This window comes from Mchenga conophoros, linkage group LG23 (assembly GCF_057382185.1).
Source record: "Mchenga conophoros isolate Kocher_MC1m ecotype Shallow Benthic linkage group LG23, M_conophoros_male_GT1.1, whole genome shotgun sequence".
In the NCBI taxonomy this organism is placed as follows: domain Eukaryota; kingdom Metazoa; phylum Chordata; class Actinopteri; order Cichliformes; family Cichlidae; genus Mchenga; species Mchenga conophoros.
Window position 1 is genome coordinate 2690351 of NC_140547.1, and position 20227 is coordinate 2710577.

Consider the following 20227-nt stretch of genomic DNA (forward strand, 5'->3'; position numbering starts at 1 on the left):
TATCAGCCAAACCTTGTAGGGAAACAGCGCCCCTTAGTGGGCCGAATGAAACAGGAAGTGATCGAAATCACGGTTTCTACACATGGAAAAACTGGAGCGAAAGACGCTTTGTGTCACCGTGCAGTGTTTGGTTTGTTTGCCTGAGCTGCAGCCGATCCTGCGTTAGCGCGGCTGTTTCTGGCACGGCTGGTTGCTCCAGTCTGTCTTCATTTTATCGCAGGGCTGCAGCTGCACTTGGCTCACATTTACTGAACTTTAAGCCCAGTCCAAAGGTTCCCCCACGCTGTCACTGAAGTTTACTGCGTCTGAGCATCAGCGGGCAAATTGCTGTCTTGAACTGCAGGACGTTTGAGAGGTTTTATTCTTCTTCTTCTTTTTGTTTAAAGTCCTTGAAAGCTCTCAGATGGATTCCGCACGGCAAACTGTCCTGTCTGTACACCAGAGGATAGTCGACAATGGAGGTATGATGTTGATTATTTTCCCACATGTGTGTTACGCTTTTATTGCTTTTTCTTTTTGCATCCCTGTGTCTCGTGTGGTTGTTGGGCAGATTTTCAGTGTAAAAGGAAACCTTGTCTTAGTCTGTTGAATGAGTGGGAAGATGCAGATGTGCTCCAGAGCTCGGCTTCACAGTGACTGCTCTGTGGTTTTTGCCACATGACTGTCTGAATGAGCGTGACACTTTTTATCTTGTTATTGTCTTGTTACAATTATCCTTGTAATAGGCATAGAGGAGCAGCAGGCATCCAAGCTCACTCACCAAGAATGTTTATGGAGAAAACTAGTTGCTTAGCTGCTTGTTCATAAATGCTTGAAAACAGCACATGTACACTCACTGGTGCTCCTGTTCAACCTTATTTGTTAGAGAAATATTTAATCAGCCAATCACATGGCACATGACATTGTTATATTTGCCACACAACTGTATTTACATTTGATAGAGAATGGACCAAAAAAAAGAAGAAAGTATCCAGTGAGCAGCAGGTCTCTGGCTGAAAAATGCCTTGTTGGTGTCAAAGGTCAGAGGATAGGAAGGCAACTGTAACTCAAAAACAAAAAATAAAAATCCCTTGGAGCAGATGGGCGCCACGCCTGTCAGCTAAGAACGGGAAACTGAAGTTACAGTTTGCACGCTGAACAACAGAAGACTGGAAAAATGCTGCCTGTACTGATGAATCTGAAACATGCATGAATACCATGGATCCATCCGTCCTTGTATCAACAGTTCATACTGTTGAAGGTGGTGTAATGGTGTGTGGGGGTCAGTGTTGGTCAAGTTACTTGAAAAAAGTAATTAGTAACTAATTACTGATTACTCCCCCCAAAAAGTAATCCTGTTACTTTACTGATTACTTATTTTCAAAAGTAATTAATTACTTAGGTTGTAAATCGTGTTTTTAAAAAGTAACTGAGTAGGTGATAAAGCGATAGATCTTTCAGCCCAATTCTACTTTTTCTGCATAATCCATCATACAAAATGTAATCAAATGGAAAAGTCTCTTTTTAAAACTTGTTTTATTAGTTTTAATCTTTTAACTTTATGCATCAAGCAAAAATTTAATTATATGCAACATTCTCTGACTGGAAGAAATTAGTTTAACATTTAAACCTATTTTCTGCACATTCCAGCACATAAAATAAAATATTTTTTGTGTTTACACTCAGTCTTTCAAATAGATGCAAGTAAAACACAGCAGAAAATAAATAAAGTCAAAGACTAGCAATCCTGTTGCTCTATTTTCACCTGTAAAGCAGGAGTGGGGTAGGCGGAGGTTTACCCTGGTGCAGGTGTGCCGCGGTCAGTGGAAGAATCCGCGAGTTTCTCTGTGAGTTTCCCATTACGTCGTAGCTACTCGGTGCTTGTTGGAAGTTTAGGGTTTTTTCGCTGTAAAAAGAAGTTTTCTTCCCACGCACAGCGGACACTAATGTTTTTGTCACTCTTTATGGAATCAAACTCAAAGTAAGGTCAGTACTTCCACGCTTTAAACGCTGCACGCTCATACTCTCTCTGCACTCGATATGTGATCCATTGTTGATCTGCACACAGCTGTTGTCACTAACGTCGCACTCGCTTACGTCACTGTCATGAGACGTTCTTGCAAAGAAATCACGGTTTTAGTAACGCAGTAACGCAGCGTTCCTATGGGAAAGTAAGGGTAATCTAATTACCGTTTTTGCGATAGTAATCCCTTACTTTACCCGTTACTTTAAAAAGTAATCAGATTACATGCCCATCTCTGGTGGGGGTATTTTCATGGTCCCTTAGTACCAAGTGATCATTGTTTAAACAGGCAAGGTGGCCCAGCACTGTACCTAATCAAGTGGCCGGGGAGTGCATATTAACTAAGTTGCAGCAAGGTTCACTTTTTTGCATTTCCTGAGCAGCCTTGAGACAAAAACCACATCTCAGGAATCATTGGTGAGAAATTCGTGAGATCACAGCAGCTCCAATCATTATTTTACTTTGGATCTTTCCTTTAACACATTTGTTCATTTTTAAATTAAACCTAACCTGCAATTCCTGCTGTCCAGACAAGAGAACGGACCCCTGGCTGTTGGTCTACTCCCCAGTCCCGGTGACGCTCATCTTCCTGCTTTATCTGTTTGTAATCTGGGCTGGCCCTCGTCTGATGAAGCACAGGGAACCCTTTGAGCTCAAAGTGGTCCTCATTGTTTACAACTTCGCCATGGTTGGCCTGTCTGTGTATATGTGCCATGAGGTGTGTTTAAGCTGCTTCTTTGTTCTGTTATAACAGGGAAACTAATTAACCAACCAGCTTATGAGCAAAGCAATGATGTGTTTGAACAGTGGCACAATGTCTCTGTACTTGCATCTGTGCACCAACCTAATGAATTCAAATATAGAGTTCAGCTGTGATTGAAGAGAAGATTTATAGATTCAGTTCAAAGGGTACTGAGACCCGTGTCCAATCTGTGCTTTGCAGGTTGGGTTCAGGTCAGGAAGAGATTATAGCGCTATAGGCATCAGACTACTACATGCTCTTTTTATCAGCAGTAACATCATCAATAAACACCAGTGAACCAGTTTAACTCGCGGTCGTACATGTTTTTGTCACAACATCCCCTCCAACATGTTTGGCTGATAATGTGGTGTGTTTTGGATCTTGAATCCTTCTTTTCTTCCTCTCTTTCTGCTAAACGTTCATCTTAGTTTTGTCTGTCCAACGAATCTTGTTCCAGAACTAGTCCGTCTAGATGTTTGTAGCAAAGCCTCATCTGTCTTTACTATTGTTGGGTTCAATTTAATTCAATTCAATTCAATTCAATTTTATTTATATAGCGCCAAATCACAACAAAAGTCGCCTCAAGGCGCTTCATAGATACAGAGAAAAACCCAACAATCATATGACCCCCTATGAGCAAGCACTTTGGTGACAGTGGGAAGGAAAAACTCCCTTTTAACAGGAAGAAACCTCCAGCAGAACCAGGCTCAGGGAGGGGCGGGGCCATCTGCTGTGACCGGTTGGGGAAGACAGGATAAAGACATGCTGTGGAAGAGAGACAGAGGTTAATAACAGATATGATTCAGTGCAGAGAGGTCTGTTAACACATAGTGAGTGAGAAAGGTGACTGGAAAGGAAAAACGCAATGCATCATGGGAATCCCAGGCAGCCTACGTCTATTGCAGCATAACTAAGGGAGGATTCAGGGTCACCTGGTCCAGCCCTAACTATATGCTTTAGCAAAAAGGAAAGTTTGAAGCCTAATCTTGAAAGTAGAGATGGTGTCTGTCTCCTGAATCCAAACTGGAAGCTGGTTTCACAGAAGAGGGGCCTGAAAACTGAAGGCTCTGCCTCCCATTCTACTTTTAAATACTCTAGGAACAACAAGTAGGCCTGCAGAGCGAGAGCGAAGTGCTCTAATAGGGTGATATGGTACTACAAGGTCATTAAGATAAGATGGGGCCTGATTATTTAAGACCTTGTATGTGAGGAGCAGGATTTTGAATTCTGGGTTTAACAGGAAGCCAAAACAGGAGAAATCTGCTCTCTTTCTAGTCCCTGTCAGGACTCTTGCTGCAGCATTTGGATCAGCTGAAGGCTTTTCAGGGAGTTTTTAGGACATCCTGATAATAATGAATTGCAGTCGTCCAGCCTGGAAGTAATAAATGCATGGTTCACGAGAAAGACGCTGTAATTTTAAGATTAGACTCAAAACGTTACTTTTTGATGAAGCTTGTAGTTGGGGTTAGATCAGGTGACCCTGAACGATCCTCACTCACGCTGCTGTTGTCTCAGACGGCTGCAGTACTTCATGTGATGCACTGAGCGCTTCTTCACCACTCCCCTCTTTTCTCTGCCCACGTGTCTTTACACGACTACAGCGTGTCATTCAGTTTTTGTCCTCTCTTCCTTGGTCTGTGTTTGTACTGTCTCCACATGCGCTGCCCCACCCTGAGCCTGCTTTAGGCTTCTTCCTGTTAAAGGGAGGTTTTTTTAGGTTTTTTTGTTTTTTGTTCTGTGCTTACTCAGCGGGTGTCACTTGATTGTTGGGTTTTACCTTAAAAACAGTGATCACATCATATTAGAACAAACAATGACAAGAAGAGTGGACACAGAGGAGAATATAGATAACAATAACGGAAACACATCAATACAGTAATACAGTATTCGATATGAGCCAGTATCACAGAGAGCAGGAATGTAGTCGCTGCTGTCTGTTAATGATGTGCGGATATGTCTACAGTTCTGTATATTAACATTTACAGTTTTCACTACTTTTTAAACGTGTTTTTAAAGGATAATTTCGAGTCTAGTAGCACTCCCAAATTCATAAATTCCTCAACATGAATTAGTTCTTGTTATTCGGGTATTGTCATTTTCATATTGGTCATAAAAAATGAGGATGTGAGCCAAACGTCGTCGGCTATCGGACTACTTAAAAAACAGAGGAACATGTTTAAAAAAAAATCTATTTGTTCTTCTTGAAGTGCTACTGCAATATCCTCATTAACCTCTTTAACTACAGCTGGAAATCTTAGTGTCAATAACCTCAATTTTCTAATCCTTGAAAATCCATTGTGGTGGTGAACAGATGCAAACTTTCCAAATACTTTGATAAACCTGACTGCATGACCCAAAGCACACATGTTAAAATACTTCTGTACAGTATTTAATTTATTAATAACTGTGTTTTAGAAAGTCTCGTTTCATGAGATATGTGAAGATGAATAACTGCCTGATTATTTTCAGTTCCTTGTTACATCCTGGCTCCTTAACTACAGCTTGCTGTGTCAGCCTGTAGATTACAGCACCAGTCCGCTGGCAATGAGGGTAAGAAAGTTATGCATTGAGTATATTTTGTGGTTTGTTTGTTGTGTGTGTGTCTGTTGAGAAGTTTGATGCATATCATACATACCTGACAAACAGTTTATACAGAAGTTACACTTTTTCCCCAGATGGCCAGAGTGTGCTGGTGGTTTTTCTTCTCTAAGGTCATAGAGCTCAGTGACACGGTATGTATCTACACAGCCCAACCTAAGCTGATGCACTCTTTCCTGATCCTGTGTCACAGCAGCATCGCCTCCGTACCAACTTCTAAACCTTCCCTTTAAATGTTGCTTGTATCTCCTGATTGTTTTCCATCCACTCCACCCTGCTCTTCTCCACCTCTTCACCTTTTCTTCATCCTCCATCACCTTTCTGCTCTATCAGCCTGTCCATTGCCACTGGAAGCGGGAAAAGCTCAGAGTGTAACTGAACCTTCATCTTAAACCCATCTGTCACTCTCAGGATCAATGCTGAGACCCTCTTTGGAGGGTCCGCCACATTAGGTGCTGTTCAAAAACAACGAGATTAAAAAATGTTGTAAATGTTTGTTGGCCCATAGACATTTTCAAAGAATAGAACAGCAGGTGGGGATGCAGTCGAGCAGACAATCGTTGCTGTAAGGCTAAAGCAGAGCGTGGGGTTCAAGTCCACACTGTCACCATTTTTTTAAAGACTAGCAAGTGGGAGCATAGAGAAATTTTTTGCATATGCGATGGATTGATCTTAACATAAGCTCCAGGAATATATCATTCCACGTTGCTACTGGTGCTGACTGTAAGTTTTTGTTTCTGGCAGAGAAAGGTGAGGATGTTCCAAAGCTTAAAACGATTAACATTGTGCTCTTCATCACATACGTCTCTGCTACTCTCAGTGTCCTCATGCAGTACAGCTCTTCTTTTGCGACAGTCTTGTATGCACCTAATACCCCAAAGGCACAGTCGTAGTCTTAGGAATTTCCTTCTCTTTTTTCCAGTAATCATACAATGTCTCACTTTCCAAGTAAACCTCACAGCTCCTCTTACACGTGTCCATTCTATCTGGACCAACCGGCTTTGCGTTTTCTTTCAATACTCACTGCTGCCCTGACTCTATGATTTAACTTTCTCTCATTTGCTCTTATTTTCTTTATTCTTCATCCCTGAAAATTACTCCTTTTGATTTTACCCATCTGTCACCTCTCAGTATGTTTCAGTATTTATGCTTCCTGTTCAGTTCCTTTCCTTCTAGCCCTTAGTACAGGCACTTTTCTCCTTCCTTATGCTGTGGTGTCTGTGTCTGCTAAAGCTGCGAAGAAGAAAAAATACTTTTGTCTGGTGCTTTATTCAAGGAATAGATCACCATAGCAACTAGCACCTCATGTTTGATATGTCATATCTTTTCTTTCCTCACATATGATGTAGCTACAGATGGGGATCATTCACGTTAGGCGACTGCATAAACTTCAATTCAATTCAATTTTATTTATATAGCGCCAAATCACAACAAAAGTCGCCTCAAGGTGCTTCATAGATACAGAGAAAAACCCAACAATCATATGACCCCCTATGAGCAAGCACTTTGGCGACAGTGGGAAGGAAAAACTCCCTTTTAACAGGAAGAAACCTCCGGCAGAACCAGGCTCAGGGAGGGGCGGGGCCATCTGCTGTGACCGGTTGGGGTGAGAGAAGGAAGACAGGATAAAGACATGCTGTGGAAGAGAGACAGAGGTTAATAACAGATATGATTCAATGCAGAGAGGTCTGTTAACACATAGTGAGTGAGAAAGGTGACTGGTGACTGCATTGCATATACATTGCTAGCTGCTAGCTGTAGCTCTTTGCTCATTTCTCTGTGTACAGCTCCTGATCATCCTGCGGAAGAAGAACAATCAGCTGACGTTCCTTCATGTTTACCATCACAGTACGATGATCTTCAACTGGTGGTCGGGAGTAAAGTATGTGGCAGGTGGACAGTGTGAGTATTCTCATACTGAAATATTTTGTCCTCAGATTTGTGACCTCATTCCCCCAAACAACCATAAAGTCCACTAAGAGTAAAATTAGCTCCACTGCTTTAACTAGCTTCTCCCTTTAGGGGTCGCCACAGTGGCTCATCTACCTCCACCTCCCCGATCTCTGGCATCCTTCTCTGTCACACTAGTCCTCTTAGTGGTCTTCCTCGTTCCCGCTTGCCTAACAGCTCCATCTCCATAATCCTTTTTCAAATATATATTTAAACCAGCTTTTCTGTGTGGAAAACCTTTTTCTGTTGTTTCCTGCAGCGTTCTTCGTCGGCCTGATCAACACCTTTGTCCACGTTATAATGTACTCTTACTATGGCCTGGCTGCACTCGGCCCTCACATGCAGAAATACCTGTGGTGGAAACGGTACCTGACATCTCTGCAGCTGGTGAGCGTCTCCAGCTCTGTAGTGAGATATTCAAAAATGTGCGCACCAGCATGTTCGAATCATTAAACCGATCTGAACTGTGTCGCCTCTCCAGGTGCAGTTTGTCCTGATCGTTGTGCACACAGCGTACAACCTGTTCGCAGATTGCAACTACCCTGATGCCATGAATGCTGTGGTGGTTGGTTACTGCATCACCCTCATCATCCTCTTCAGTAACTTTTATTATCAGAGCTACCTCAGGAAGACGAAGAAGCAGAAATGAGACGCCGTGATGAGGCAACACACAGCTGAAACACAACGGTTTAAAAAAAAAAAATAAAATACAGACACTATATATATATATATAGGCATTATACATGATGTACATTAAAGGTTTATTTTTTGAAAAAATAAATCTGCAGTACTTCGCAGCGACCACTGGAGGGCGCAACAAGTCCACAGTGTGAAAGTTTTTCTCAGGGTGCTCAACACACAACTAGCTCTGGGGACTGACATTGCACAATATTTCGGGCTATAAATGCATTGGTGTGTTGCATTTGTTACGTAGTTGTCTTTATAAAAACAAACAATATAATAAACACAGAACAAATGTGAGCACCTGAAGAATCTGTCATTTATATTGTTTTTTAAAAAAGAGACACTGCGTGATGATTCAGTTATTTATTTCTTAAACTGAGGAATGACAAACATTCAAATGATTGCTGTAAACAAACTGTACATTTTATACATATAATAATAATTATAATAAAGTAGGATGGTTTCTCTGCCCAAACCCTCCTCCCGAGATAAATCCAAAAGCCAAAAAAAACAAAAAACTACTTAACAAGAGAAATGCAAACTTTTTTTCCCCACTGATAAAACTTCACTGCAAAACGTTATATTCTCCTCTACACGTCAGTGTGGAGCAGACGTGTAGATTACCGAGAAAAAAAACAAAGAGGAGGAGAGGAGAGGTTTGTGGTGTTAAAATGAGATGTTGTATGTAGAAGCTCGAGCTGATTGTACTGTCTGTGTGCAGGTTTTAATGTCAATGTCATTTAATAACATTTAATTCAATTCAGTTTTATTTATATAGCGCCAACAGCTGTTGCCTCGAGGCGCATTACAGACTAAAACCTGCACCATCAACAACATCATTTATTTGCCGATCGTGCCCAGCAGTTTGCAGCCTGGTAACTTGGACCTTTATCCCAACAGGATTTTTGTTTTTCAGTCTGAATGCCAATTAGCATTAGCATGAATTAGAACGAATTTAAAGACTGCAGGAAGTTTCCATAATAGAAATAGAAATATCTGACTGTTTTCATGATGGGGTGCCCCATTATCAGACTATTCAAACACTGGTGTCCTTTTTTCAAACCTTTTTGTAGTCTCGTGCTTATTTTAGTGTTATTACTTGTACATTGGCCTTTGAAGTTATTCATGTTGTACAAAAGAAGTCAGTATTTGTTTGCTTGAACTGATCAAAGCAGATGCAGCTGAGTAGGCGCAATCATAAGAAGACAGTTTAATGTTTTAAGGAGTCATGAGGGAAAAAAAAGGTTGGGAAACACTACCATTGTTTTTGCCACTGAAGCCATTTCCATTCAGTGTCACAGTTGCATTTACATTATATTTAGCCTTATTTTTTCCACTTTATTGGTTTCTATCTTGCACTTAAGTCAGAATAACCCACTTACAATGTGATCTTTGTTCTGTTTTTGGAAAAATGAAACCAGAACTGAAGAAAAAAAAGATCTAAGCGTGTGAGGATGCATGAGGAAGGACCGCGGAGTAGTGTGGTGAAGCCTGTCTTGCTCCGGTGTTCCTTTATGTCTCTGTGTAGATGGAGGACATGTGGCTCAAGCTACGGTCAAAGCTGCCCACCTGGAAGAAAATGCTATCCTCTGGGCTGGATAAGAACTGGCAACCGCCGCCTCCCTGCAGCTCCTGGGTCAAGCTGAAGCCTGGAACAGATGCAGGGAAGAACAGTTTGTTTAATATGCTGATTAAATGGTGATACTTGCAGCTCAGCCTGTACACAGGCTAAGAGGACAATCATCCTCACCCGCAGAGCCGGTGTTGCTCGTCGACATGTGGAAGCCATTGGGCTGATGTGAAGTGTAGGTGTGAGAATCTCCCGGGACGTGGACGCCACCGACTGTCTGCTCCATCCTGTAGGAGTCTCCGAAATGGAAGCAGCTCTGGAAGCTGCCTTGGTATTCTAAGAAATGTTGGAGAATCATAGAGGGAGCGAGAAAAATAGAAGCTGGACTTCATCAGTTGCCATTACAGAGGGACTGTTTCCACTGTCACTAAGCGCCCGGTCCATCCGGCTGAAACGTAATATGGTTAAGTTATGACAATGCTATATTTGTGTTTGTGCTAACACTGCCAGGCTACACGGTATGTAGCATTTGTGATCCAGATCAACCGCAGGAGTCATGATAATGGGAAAGCAGCCCTTCCTGGAGCGCATTTACGCAACTGGCTGACCACAGCGTGGTTTGAGAGACGTCCATGTGTAGATCTTTACAGTGAAAACAGTGTTTAAGGCATTAGGAAAAATGCTCGGGAGTGACAGCTGAACCTGCCATGTTAGGACGCTGAGAGACGGCCGAATACACGAGCCAGCATTTTGTTGGCTAATTCAGCACGAGGAAAAGGCTTCCGGCATGTGGTTTTCCCCACTCTGTCTCTACGACTCGAATCTCTCGGGGTCCTAAAAACAGTCCGACAGAGCTGCGGGGCTGTATCGGCGCGCTAAGAGACAACTTCCTCTCTCTTTTATGTGGCAGCGAGTGCTGCAGCTTTTGGAAGAGGAGCTGAGTTGGGTTCAGATTGTAATTATCTTCAGGTGATCTGTTCCTATCGTAGGAAATCATAGAGTTACTGAATCACCTGCCACAGGAACCATTTTAGGATATTAAATTGAAACATGCAGGAAGTGATTCAAATTCAAGCCAAAACAGATTTCCTGAAAGAAGTTAAGCTGCATTCTGCATTGAGTGTCGGGGTTAGCCTTACCGTCGCTGGCAGGCTGATGCTGGTGATAGTGAGGGTAAAGCTTGTGGTGAGGGTGGACATGCTGTTTCTCCAGTGGAGGAGGCGATGTCCCCGCTGTCTTCATCCCAGGAGACAGGAGGGAACCCGACACCCTGAAGCAGACACGGAGAAACTAGGAATAAAAAGCTCTCAATTTAAAGTCATTCCTTTCTTGACAGCCTCAGTAGTTTCTCAATAAAATGCTTCATGCACTGTGACGTCCCAATCAAAGCCGGAGCTGCATGCCGGCCTGCTAACCACATGATCCAACAAACCCAGCGGAGCAGTCAGTGATCCTGCACACACATAGAAGAAGAAACAGTCCAGGCATGTGGAAACTTGGGCTCCCCACACGTAATCTTCCTCCTACCGCATATTATGATCTTAAGTCAACAAACAGCAGAGTGTGCGTTGAAGCGAACACACACCAGTGCAGTAACCCTTGGCTTTGTGGCCGGGGAAGAAAAAAAAATGCAACCCCTGTTTACCTTCATGACATTTAAGTGAAGAAATATTAAGTTAACGTGTTTGAGACTTTGTGGACTCCAGCCTGTGCAGATAATGATATTTTAGGTAAAGATGCCTCTGTGCTATTGGACCCATTTGTTATTCGATACAGCAGCAGCAAATCTCCAAGCTTCACACGGTGCCAGTCCTGGCTAAACGGAGTTGGTTTTTCTTCAATCTCTGCATTTAAGAGGTGCACTCTGTGCTGGAAAAGCCACAAATATGACATCAAATCTTGAAATCAAAGCAAAATTATGAAATGTTTTCGCTGTTCGGTGCCAGTTGAACTAATTGACTTTGCAAAATCTATAGTATGACATCAGAAAACTGCAATGTGCTTCATCACCACATCTTACTTTCTAACGTGAAGTTTCCTGCTGTCATGATGACTATGACCCATCCATCCATCTTCTGTTGACAGGATGACAGGTAGTGGGGGTAGCAGTTTAAGCAGGGACATCCAGAGCCCCCAGCTCTTCCATGGAGCCAACAAGGTGCTCCCAAGTGGGCCTCCACTGGTCTCGCCCTATCTCTAAGGGAGAGCCCATTTCTGCCATTTATATCAGTAATTTCATTATTTTGGTCAGAGCTCATGATCACAGGTGAGGGGAGGGAGGCAGCTTTGCATCCACCCTAAGCTCTCTCTACATCCAGTAAAACATATACAGTCCATATTACTACTGATGCCACACCGTCTGTCAATCTCCTGATCTCAAAGATGATTGAAGTATTTCAATGGAATTTGAGTTTCAAGCTTAGTTTGTCTAGAAAAGTAACTTATAACTAAATCACACTGCAGTCTGACTTCATTACTAATAGTTTGAATTTGTTTCCATTCCCTCAGATTTAGTCCTGATGTTGATGCTGCATAATGACAAGTAATGAAAGAAACGTGGTAAAAAGGAAGTTGCTGGTTTGGTGGTCCTAGTCTTAAAAGTCTAAAAATAACAAATATAACTTTGCTAAATATATGCTGGGAGATTACTGCAAGTTACCCTTAATGACCTTCAGCATCATATGAGCTGGCGTGGACACTCTGCGTCCGCATGCTGACTTTCAGATGCCTCCAACACAATGGCGATTTAGTCTCCTCATAAAACACTAGGGCTGCCACGATTAGGCGACTAGTCACGATTACGTTGACGATTTTGATAGTCGACTAATAGTCGACGCGTCGTTTGAAGCTTTGTAAGATCCCAAAAGACGCAGGAATAAGTAGCAGGATTTAAGAGTGTAATAACGGACTGAAACAGAAGATGGCAGCACTGCATGTACAAGGATGCCAGCTGCCGTTAAACCCCGAAGAAGAAGCTGTGTCCCAGAATTCATAGCGCAGCCCAGCTCAGCTTCCAACAATGGCGGCAGCTAGTTAGTTTTAATATTACTCTTATTATTCTTTCTGGGTCACAAAATAAACATTTAACATATTTTCAGGCGAGAATGTAGCTGTGTAAACCTCAAATATCTGCTCAGTTTATCAGGACACCGCATATTTTCAAAAGCGCTCCGACGTTTTCGGAGATGTCTGTTACCCACTAGCTCGATAGCTAGCCGGGGCTAGGCTCACTAGAGCCGTGAGAACACGGACTCCCGGCAAATCGTTTTCAAACCCACCGCCGTCTTTCGCTACTCAGGTTAAACATGATATATGAGTCACTTAGATAACTTAACAATGTTATTGTTTGGCTTTTTTTAGTATTTTATTTGTTCCTGAGTAAATCGGTTTGGCTGAGATTAAAGTTATAGTTTTTACACAGCTGAATAAACGTCAAGCAGACAGCTGATTATCAGAAGTGTGAGATGCTCCAGAATTTACTCTGGTGTCCTGTTATATTTTAGATAGCAAGGAGTTTATTAAACTTCACTGAAACAATCTGCAAATTTCATTACAATTTAATAAACTATCATCTTGTCTTTATTTTTAGTTAGCACATACCTTAAACACTTAAAGCTGTAAGCTAATGATAGTTATATAAGACCAGATGCTGCTGGTGCAATAAGCTGTACGTTTTACGTTCAATGGATGATGATCTGAGTAGTCGACTATCAAAATAATCGTTTGTGGCAGCCCTATAAAACACACAACCAACAGTGTGCTGAGGCTACCGCACTGACCTTTATTCCACTAAAGTTAGGTTTGGTTGTTTATTGTTAAGGACAAACTGAGGAGCGAGAGCAGACAGAAAAACATGCTTATTCGTTCTTTCGTTGACTCGAAATGGAAAACACATCGACCACCATCCCAAAATTTAAATGGCTGCAACACTTTTTTAATCAATAAAACAGACCAAAATATAAAACAAATGAAAGAAGCCAAGGGTGAAACAAACGATACGTGACTTGTTCATTATTGATGTTTGGAGGTGCTGGAAGGCAGACTCCACCTCCAGACTAATGGTTTCCCCGTTTTCAGACAGCTTTAGTTTTATATCCAAAGTAACGCTGGCAAAAAAGTGAATGATTATTCCTTTACTGTAAAGGCCACATCAGGCCAAGCTTAAACAAACAGGAGGAAAAAAGTGGATTTAATGTATGCCTTCATCACATCATGGTAATAAATGCATCCAGAAGCAGTAAGAACCAGGTCTGGTATTTATTCAGACACTTGCCTGGATGTTAAAGTTTACACAAAACTCAAAATGAGCGATTTAACGACTTAATGTTGTACACTTGACATTAACTTAATGAAACAGAAAGCTGGTCCAAATCCAGACTGATGGACAACAGACCTGCTTTTAAAAAATGGAGCTGCCCAGTCGCCTCCCCAAATATTCAGCAGCTACTTATTACTGCATATCAGGAATGCCAACACATAAACTGCTGCTGTGTTACTATGTGCGCTGTGCTGCAGGGGCATATGGTTTGTGCTAAGCGCTATATGACTGTGATGACAGAGAGCTGCTGGAGGCAGCTGAGCCCAGAGATGACTGCTCATTGCTGGCCTGGCTGGAGCCTGCTATATGACCTACTGCTCCATGCACGAGGGGCGTCCCACCCAGCACTCAGTAGCTGGCAGAGGCTTCGTGCGGGGCATTTGGCAGAGAGCACCGATCAAGAGGAGACGGTAAACGATGTCAAGCGAAAGTGCAAAAACTTGGAAGGCTTTCTTGCTGAATTATTTAACATTTTATTTAGCCGTACATCGCTTCAGGCTCCGCTGCTTCTACATTTATCACGGTGCTCATCATAAAACTGGATCCAGAAAATACAGTTTGGCTTCGGTTCTGTAAGAAAGGTCGTGTTGTTGCTCCTGTCTGTTCACCTGTGTCATAAATGTAAAAACAGTTCCCACGAATTCTGGTTGAAAAACAGACCCTGAAGCGAGTGAACATGAAAGGAACCATGCTTACTTTTGCTTACCTTGATTCCTCTTTATTTTACGAGGAGAATAAAGCACGTTTGTTTTATTTGTCAGAAAATGGCAATGCAGATATAGGTTTTATACAGAAAGAATACTGAGCTTATGAAAGTGATTCTTTTTACATCTTAGCTCACTAATTAAACTCTAATAACACAACAACTGAACTGCTTTTATATCCTTTGATGCGTCACTCAGGTAGATGTTTGTAATGTAAAGGACTACATACTATATAGCCACTTTTAGTATTGTAAAAACTTTCTCAAAAACTCACCTTGAAACCTTGAAATACAAGTTCAAATCGAGGTGGCAGGATTGCTGATTATTACTGTTTAAGGCTTTAAGGTGCCTTCTCCTTGCTGCCCTTGCCTTTGGAGCCCATCAGCACAAACCTGACGGTGCTTGTGTGACACCAGCCCTGGAGAAGCTAGCGCTGCGAGCCTGGCTAATCCATGTGCTGGCACGGCGCCGCTGCGTGGCCATGTGTTCCTGCAGAGAGCACCATTCCCCCAGGAGCTGCTGTCAGCACAAACTCAGGAAACAGTTACACTGTTCATATTTTTACAAGCTGCCTCTATGTGTAGCTAAAGTGAATCATAAGCTAATCACTGCCAGCTGCCTCAGGCATTGCTCTAGCTTGCTAGCCACTCAAGCTCAAGGTATGAGGGGAATCTTTCATATGCCACATTAATCTCTCCCTGAAATTCACCTTCACTGACCATCCTGCACTCCTCTGCTTTTCCCGGTCACCCCACCTCTGTCCTAATGTAAGGACAGAGGGATTTGACCCCTGACCTTATTATTTCTGAAGCTAGAATAGGAGGGGATAGTAAGCTGAGGCTTTGATATTTCTTTTACAAAGAAGGAATTTGAAGATTTCAAAAATGCTCACATACTGATGAATAACGTAAACTTTGACCTGTGCTGGAAAAAGTTTACTTATAGAGATGGGAAATCGTTGCTCATTTCAGATCAGAGGCTTTTTTAACTTGACTGGATGGTTTGTGATTCAGAGGAATGAGGTAGGTGACTAAACTCTGCCGTTTGAAATGCTACCAGGAGATCAGAGGGACATTCAAACCTGGGCTGTTTGAAGCCGCCCTGAAGTCATAAAATTGTTTGTACTCAGGTATGCGGGCATGGACGTCATCTCCGCTAGCCTGCAGCTATTGTCCAGAAACATTACAGCTCATCTTAATAAAGATAAGCTACCCGTGAAGTCTTGGCTCCCTGCATGGAGGCATGATGGGATGGAAAGTAACATGAAGATTCATGAACAGTGCTGATCTGCTCCTCGTTCATCTTCCTTCACCTGCAGCTAACTGTCCCACTAGGGAGCGGGAATAAGACCCTGTTCTCCACAGGCCCTGCAAACTCCCCAAAACACCCTTCGCCTCCCCTCTCGTCTCCCCCCACTTTTTTGCAGCCGACCATTAAGCCCCTCTGATGGATGACAGGGGCTTCTTTGGCACAGATCGGTGGGAACGCTTCTGTTTCTGGTTAGCAAACTAAAACAGTGTTTGAGAGACAGACAACAGCATCCTGGTTAAAGCTAAGCTAAAGCTAAGCCAGCCCCGAAGGCCCCAGCCTCCGTTAGTCCCAGAAAGATATCTGCCCCAAACTGAGCAGATCCACCTTTAATCACTATAGTCTCCTACTCTGAGGAATTCTTACTGTAAATCATCTGAATCTTTTCTCCCAGTTAACTGTTTGTGTAGTCGGGTTAATTGAAGGCAACACATTATTAACTGAGGCCCGCAAAATGAGTGACTGACCACATACTGCCATGAGCGACTACCTCAAAAATGCTTTTGTTTGGGTTTTGAGACTGACACTCATTTTCTGGCTGGTTGGAGAACGATAATGGCTGGAAGAAAGACAGTGTAGAGTTACAAGCCATGAACGTGCCCCTTCCAGAGCGGGAACTCTTAATGTAGCTCTGTGCCGACTGTGCTGCCACTCTAATCCAATTAGCCTGCGTCAATCACTGCCGAGGTATCAAACCGCCTCAGACTAATATTTGCAGAGGGGCTCTAATATCAATACGCAGGTAAAGGCTGCAGCTCCCCACCCCCTCTGCAATTATATAACCACACTCGGGTGAAGCAGTGAATGACAACATTTACCACCCGTCTCTCTGTGCTCGGAGGCCGCCGTGGTCGAACAACCGTTTCTGTGAGAGGGGCCCTGCGCGCACACTTGTGCCGCAGTGATTGCTAGGTGTATTTTAACTGGCATATCTTAATATTAGCTTCAGAAAAATGACACTGGTATTTACAAAGTAAAAGGAGTCTAAATGGCCCATTTGAGCCAGGGTAAACACATTTAGCCGTGAGGTCAGAGGCTGCCACACCGGAGGAAGGTTAGTTTGATAATTTTGTCAAAATGTTTAATGTCCTGCTAAACCGTTTGGGGAAAAACAAATGCAGTGCTGATATTGACTTTGGCAACAGCCTGTATACTTAAGGCTTTAAACATGTAAATCAAACGCTCCATCTTCAGGCAAATGCAAGCAGACATTGCTGCAGGTCTGACGCCTCGCCCCCGCCCTCCGTCTATACCGTGTGATCAACAGATAGAGCTCTACAGCATGTGCCTTCGTGAAAGCTCTTTTAGGTCATCTCGAGCTGCTGAAATGTGCAAATTTGGGAATTGCTGTCGTTTTAATGCAATGCTGTCATCACGTTACTCGAGTTAAGTTGGGGACGCAAAGATGTGCATGAAAAGGGAGCTACGTCATTGGACCACATGGGGCACTATCACCAAGCTGCACCGGCATGTTCCTCATCAAGTACGGACAGGAGCAGACGCAGTCCGACTCTCACTTCCAATATGTCGCCCTGCCTGTGCAGCCGAGTATCCCCTCACAAAGTCCTTTTCACTTTCCATGCCTGTGCTCGCACTGCTAATTGTGCGTGCTGCTGAGAAAAGAGCCACAGGAACCGCGAGGTAATTTTGACAGGCTTCTCCTTCTGCTTTCAAGGCTTGAAACAACACACCAGCTTCCAGATGCTTCCCGGCCATCCCGACGTCTCTTGAGCGCCGCTCGGACGTTTACATCCAGGCGGTTTCACCGCTCTGCTCGGCTGCTCTGTTTGTGCTGGATGGCGAGCGGTCTGCTGTACCTCACACCCCAATCATAACCAATCACGTGTATTTCCTGGATATGTAAACTCGCCCCCACACACGGAGACACACACACACACACACACACACATAAGTACAAATGTATGTGCAGCTCTTTAAAGTAAGGAAGCCATCAAAGATCATTCTGTAATATGCGGGTGTTGTATATACACCCAAAGAGGGGAGCACGGAGTTAAAAGAAAGCATGTTTATGTAACACAATCACTTTTGTAACACAGTTTATGATGCTTGATTCCATCCACTCTTTCTCAATGTTATTAAACTGTACAGGACTGTTTTCCTTCCCTACCTCCCTGGTTTTTAGACACATTGCTTTAGCACAGCACACACTGTGCCTCCTGACGACACCCGGGTTCTGTAACTCTGCTCTGCAGGCTCTCTGGGGAAATCATCAGCACTAATAGGAAACATCCTGCAAATCACACACATGCACACACTCAGAGATGCACGAGAAGAGCTGCTCGAGCTGTTGCTGAGCAAGGCAGTCGCACCTGGAGGAGCTGCGGGTTTCGTGCGTCGTCTTTTGAAATGTTTGCGTCGACTTTAAGCGGGAGCTCTGCAAAGATACAGTTAATTAATGAATTCCCGGGATCATGGATTGGTTCAGTGGAAGCACATTTGTCTTGACTAAAGATGTAGCAACACTGGTATTCTTACTAAACCGTATTCAGTTTTATTGCTTCTTAAAAGTATCTCCAGATGTGCTTATTTTCACAATTACCTGAAAGATGCATCACTGGTTTAAACGTCATTGTGTTGCTTGCATTTGTTGCATAGCTGAACAACAGCAGTACATCAAGGTCTATAAAATGTAATCTCGAGGTTTTTAAAGAGAACCGCTCACAGAACATAAACACAAGAGGACGATGCTATCACACGGCTTTGATACTCTCACCAAAGTGTGAACCGTGACCGCTCGAAACGGAGCTGGTGATGTGTCACATTGACCGCGTGGTGACCAGCACTGCCCGTCTTCCCACGAGGGACGTCAAAGGAGCTGAGAAGTTGATTTTGTTTCCAGTAAGAAAGCCAAGATGGGTTTGTCAGCAGGACCATGAGGCTTAACCTAACATGAGCTAAGAGGGTTCGGCCGGGACTCGGGATGATAAATAGGTGAAAAATAATGGAGGCAGTAAAGTGTAATCATAATATCAGGGAACGTCTTAAGAGAAGAACAGCGCTTGCACTTTCACTGAACTTTGTCGTACACGTTGTTTGTATGCAGTAAAACAAACACTCTGTGTCCTTTGACCTTTTCAAAACATGATGTGATATGACTTCAATTATATGACAAAATTGTGACAAAGCCGTCCATGACTGTTTGCAGGATTATTCATTCATTAATCAGATTCATGTTTACATTTCCCACCCTTCATGACACATCTCTAGTTTCCCAGCGACCCAGACCTTCGGAGTGACATACCTCAGCGTCTAAATACAAATCGAGGGCTTGTTACTCACCCGTCTCTCGTGCCGTCCATGGCAGCCAGCGGGGACAGGTGGTGAGGGCTGCCGAGGTCTCGATCCAGTCGGTGCTGTCGGGTCGGCAGGTCAGCGGTGGAGCCAGAGTTGGGGGTGGGGGTGAGCAGCTCCACTGGGGCGCTGTGATGGGGGGTACTGGAGCCAGTGTACAGGCCTGAAAGACAAACAAAGCTAATTCGGTAAACGTGCCAAATAAACTCAAGGCCCCCGTGCTTCATCTCTCCCTCGAGCAAATTAAAAGCCATTTCATGGCAACAGGATTTTGTTTTGACAACTTTCATCCAATCAGTGTGCTTTGTAAAATAAAAAGTTCTGTGTTTGCGCTGTGTGTAATTTAGGGTACATTGTTTGTGCTGCCACAGGGACTCGCCTTGTTTGTCCTTTTTCGTATTACACAATAATAAACTAAAATGTTACATGTGTTCAGTGACTTTGAACAGTAGGTCCTTTAAAGCTACAAATATATGATATAAGGAAATCTGCAGAACAGCATGTGATAATCTGCTGACTGTTCCAATATGTCTTTTACTTTTTGATCATTTCAGTTTTTCCAAATGATATTACAGTTACATGTTGTTGATGCACCGGTCTGTGGGGGCATTATTATCTTCTTTTACTGGTTGCATGTTGCCAACCTTTTCTACTGTTTCAAGCTGCAAACTGTTATTAAATACGGACTCCTTTTCTTCTTTGCAAACTAGGAACTGCAAATTGTCACGAATCGCTGTGCGGCAGGCAGGAGAAGGACCCAGGATGCAGACTCACAGACACGGGGATAAACTTAAAGAACACAGCTTTAATGCTGGCACGGCAGAATACAGGAAATACAGAACTAACTGGGAAAAAGTAAACTAACATTCGCAGGAAGGCACAGGAAGATCCACACAACATGAGGGACGACGTCACGCTGAACAGAGGGAGACGCAGACAGAAATACACAGAGGGTTAACGAGGAAAGTGGGAACACACGGGGAACACAGGTGACACTGATAATCATAACGAGACAGGGCGGGGTGAACTGAACATGACA

General features: G+C 43.2%; 2 protein-coding genes across 5 annotated transcripts in view; one reads left to right on the forward strand and one right to left on the reverse strand.

Moving 5' to 3' along the window:
* Window positions 1-120: 120 nt before the first annotated feature.
* Window positions 121-8000, forward strand: elovl8b (ELOVL fatty acid elongase 8b). Its single transcript, XM_085266459.1, has 7 exons — window positions 121-461; window positions 2533-2720; window positions 5214-5294; window positions 5420-5476; window positions 7130-7244; window positions 7552-7679; window positions 7774-8000. The coding sequence occupies exons 1-7, from the start codon at window positions 404-406 to the stop codon at window positions 7939-7941; spliced, it is 795 nt and encodes a 264-aa protein (XP_085122585.1). The 5' UTR covers window positions 121-403; the 3' UTR covers window positions 7942-8000.
* Window positions 8001-8324: 324 nt separating this feature from the next.
* Window positions 8325-20227, reverse strand: part of glis1b (GLIS family zinc finger 1b) — an 82312-nt gene continuing 70409 nt past the window's right edge. For all 4 annotated transcript variants that reach the window (XM_085266453.1, XM_085266451.1, XM_085266450.1 and 1 more), the window contains 4 exons: window positions 19177-19351; window positions 10686-10816; window positions 9727-9882; window positions 8325-9625 (listed from right to left, as the gene is read on the reverse strand). In XM_085266453.1, coding sequence (XP_085122579.1) covers window positions 9489-9625; window positions 9727-9882; window positions 10686-10816; window positions 19177-19351 — 599 coding nt within the window. In that variant the 3' untranslated portion in view covers window positions 8325-9488. The remainder of the gene's footprint in view (window positions 9626-9726; window positions 9883-10685; window positions 10817-19176; window positions 19352-20227) is intronic.

Coding starts and splice junctions, on each gene's coding strand:
- elovl8b (XM_085266459.1), top strand. CDS start 404: ATGGATTCCGCACGGCAAACTGTCCTGTCTGTACACCAGAGGATAGTC. Junction 462..2,532: donor GAGGATAGTCGACAATGGAG/GTATGATGTTGA, acceptor CCTGCTGTCCAG/ACAAGAGAACGGACCCCTGG. Junction 2,721..5,213: donor CTGTGTATATGTGCCATGAG/GTGTGTTTAAGC, acceptor GATTATTTTCAG/TTCCTTGTTACATCCTGGCT.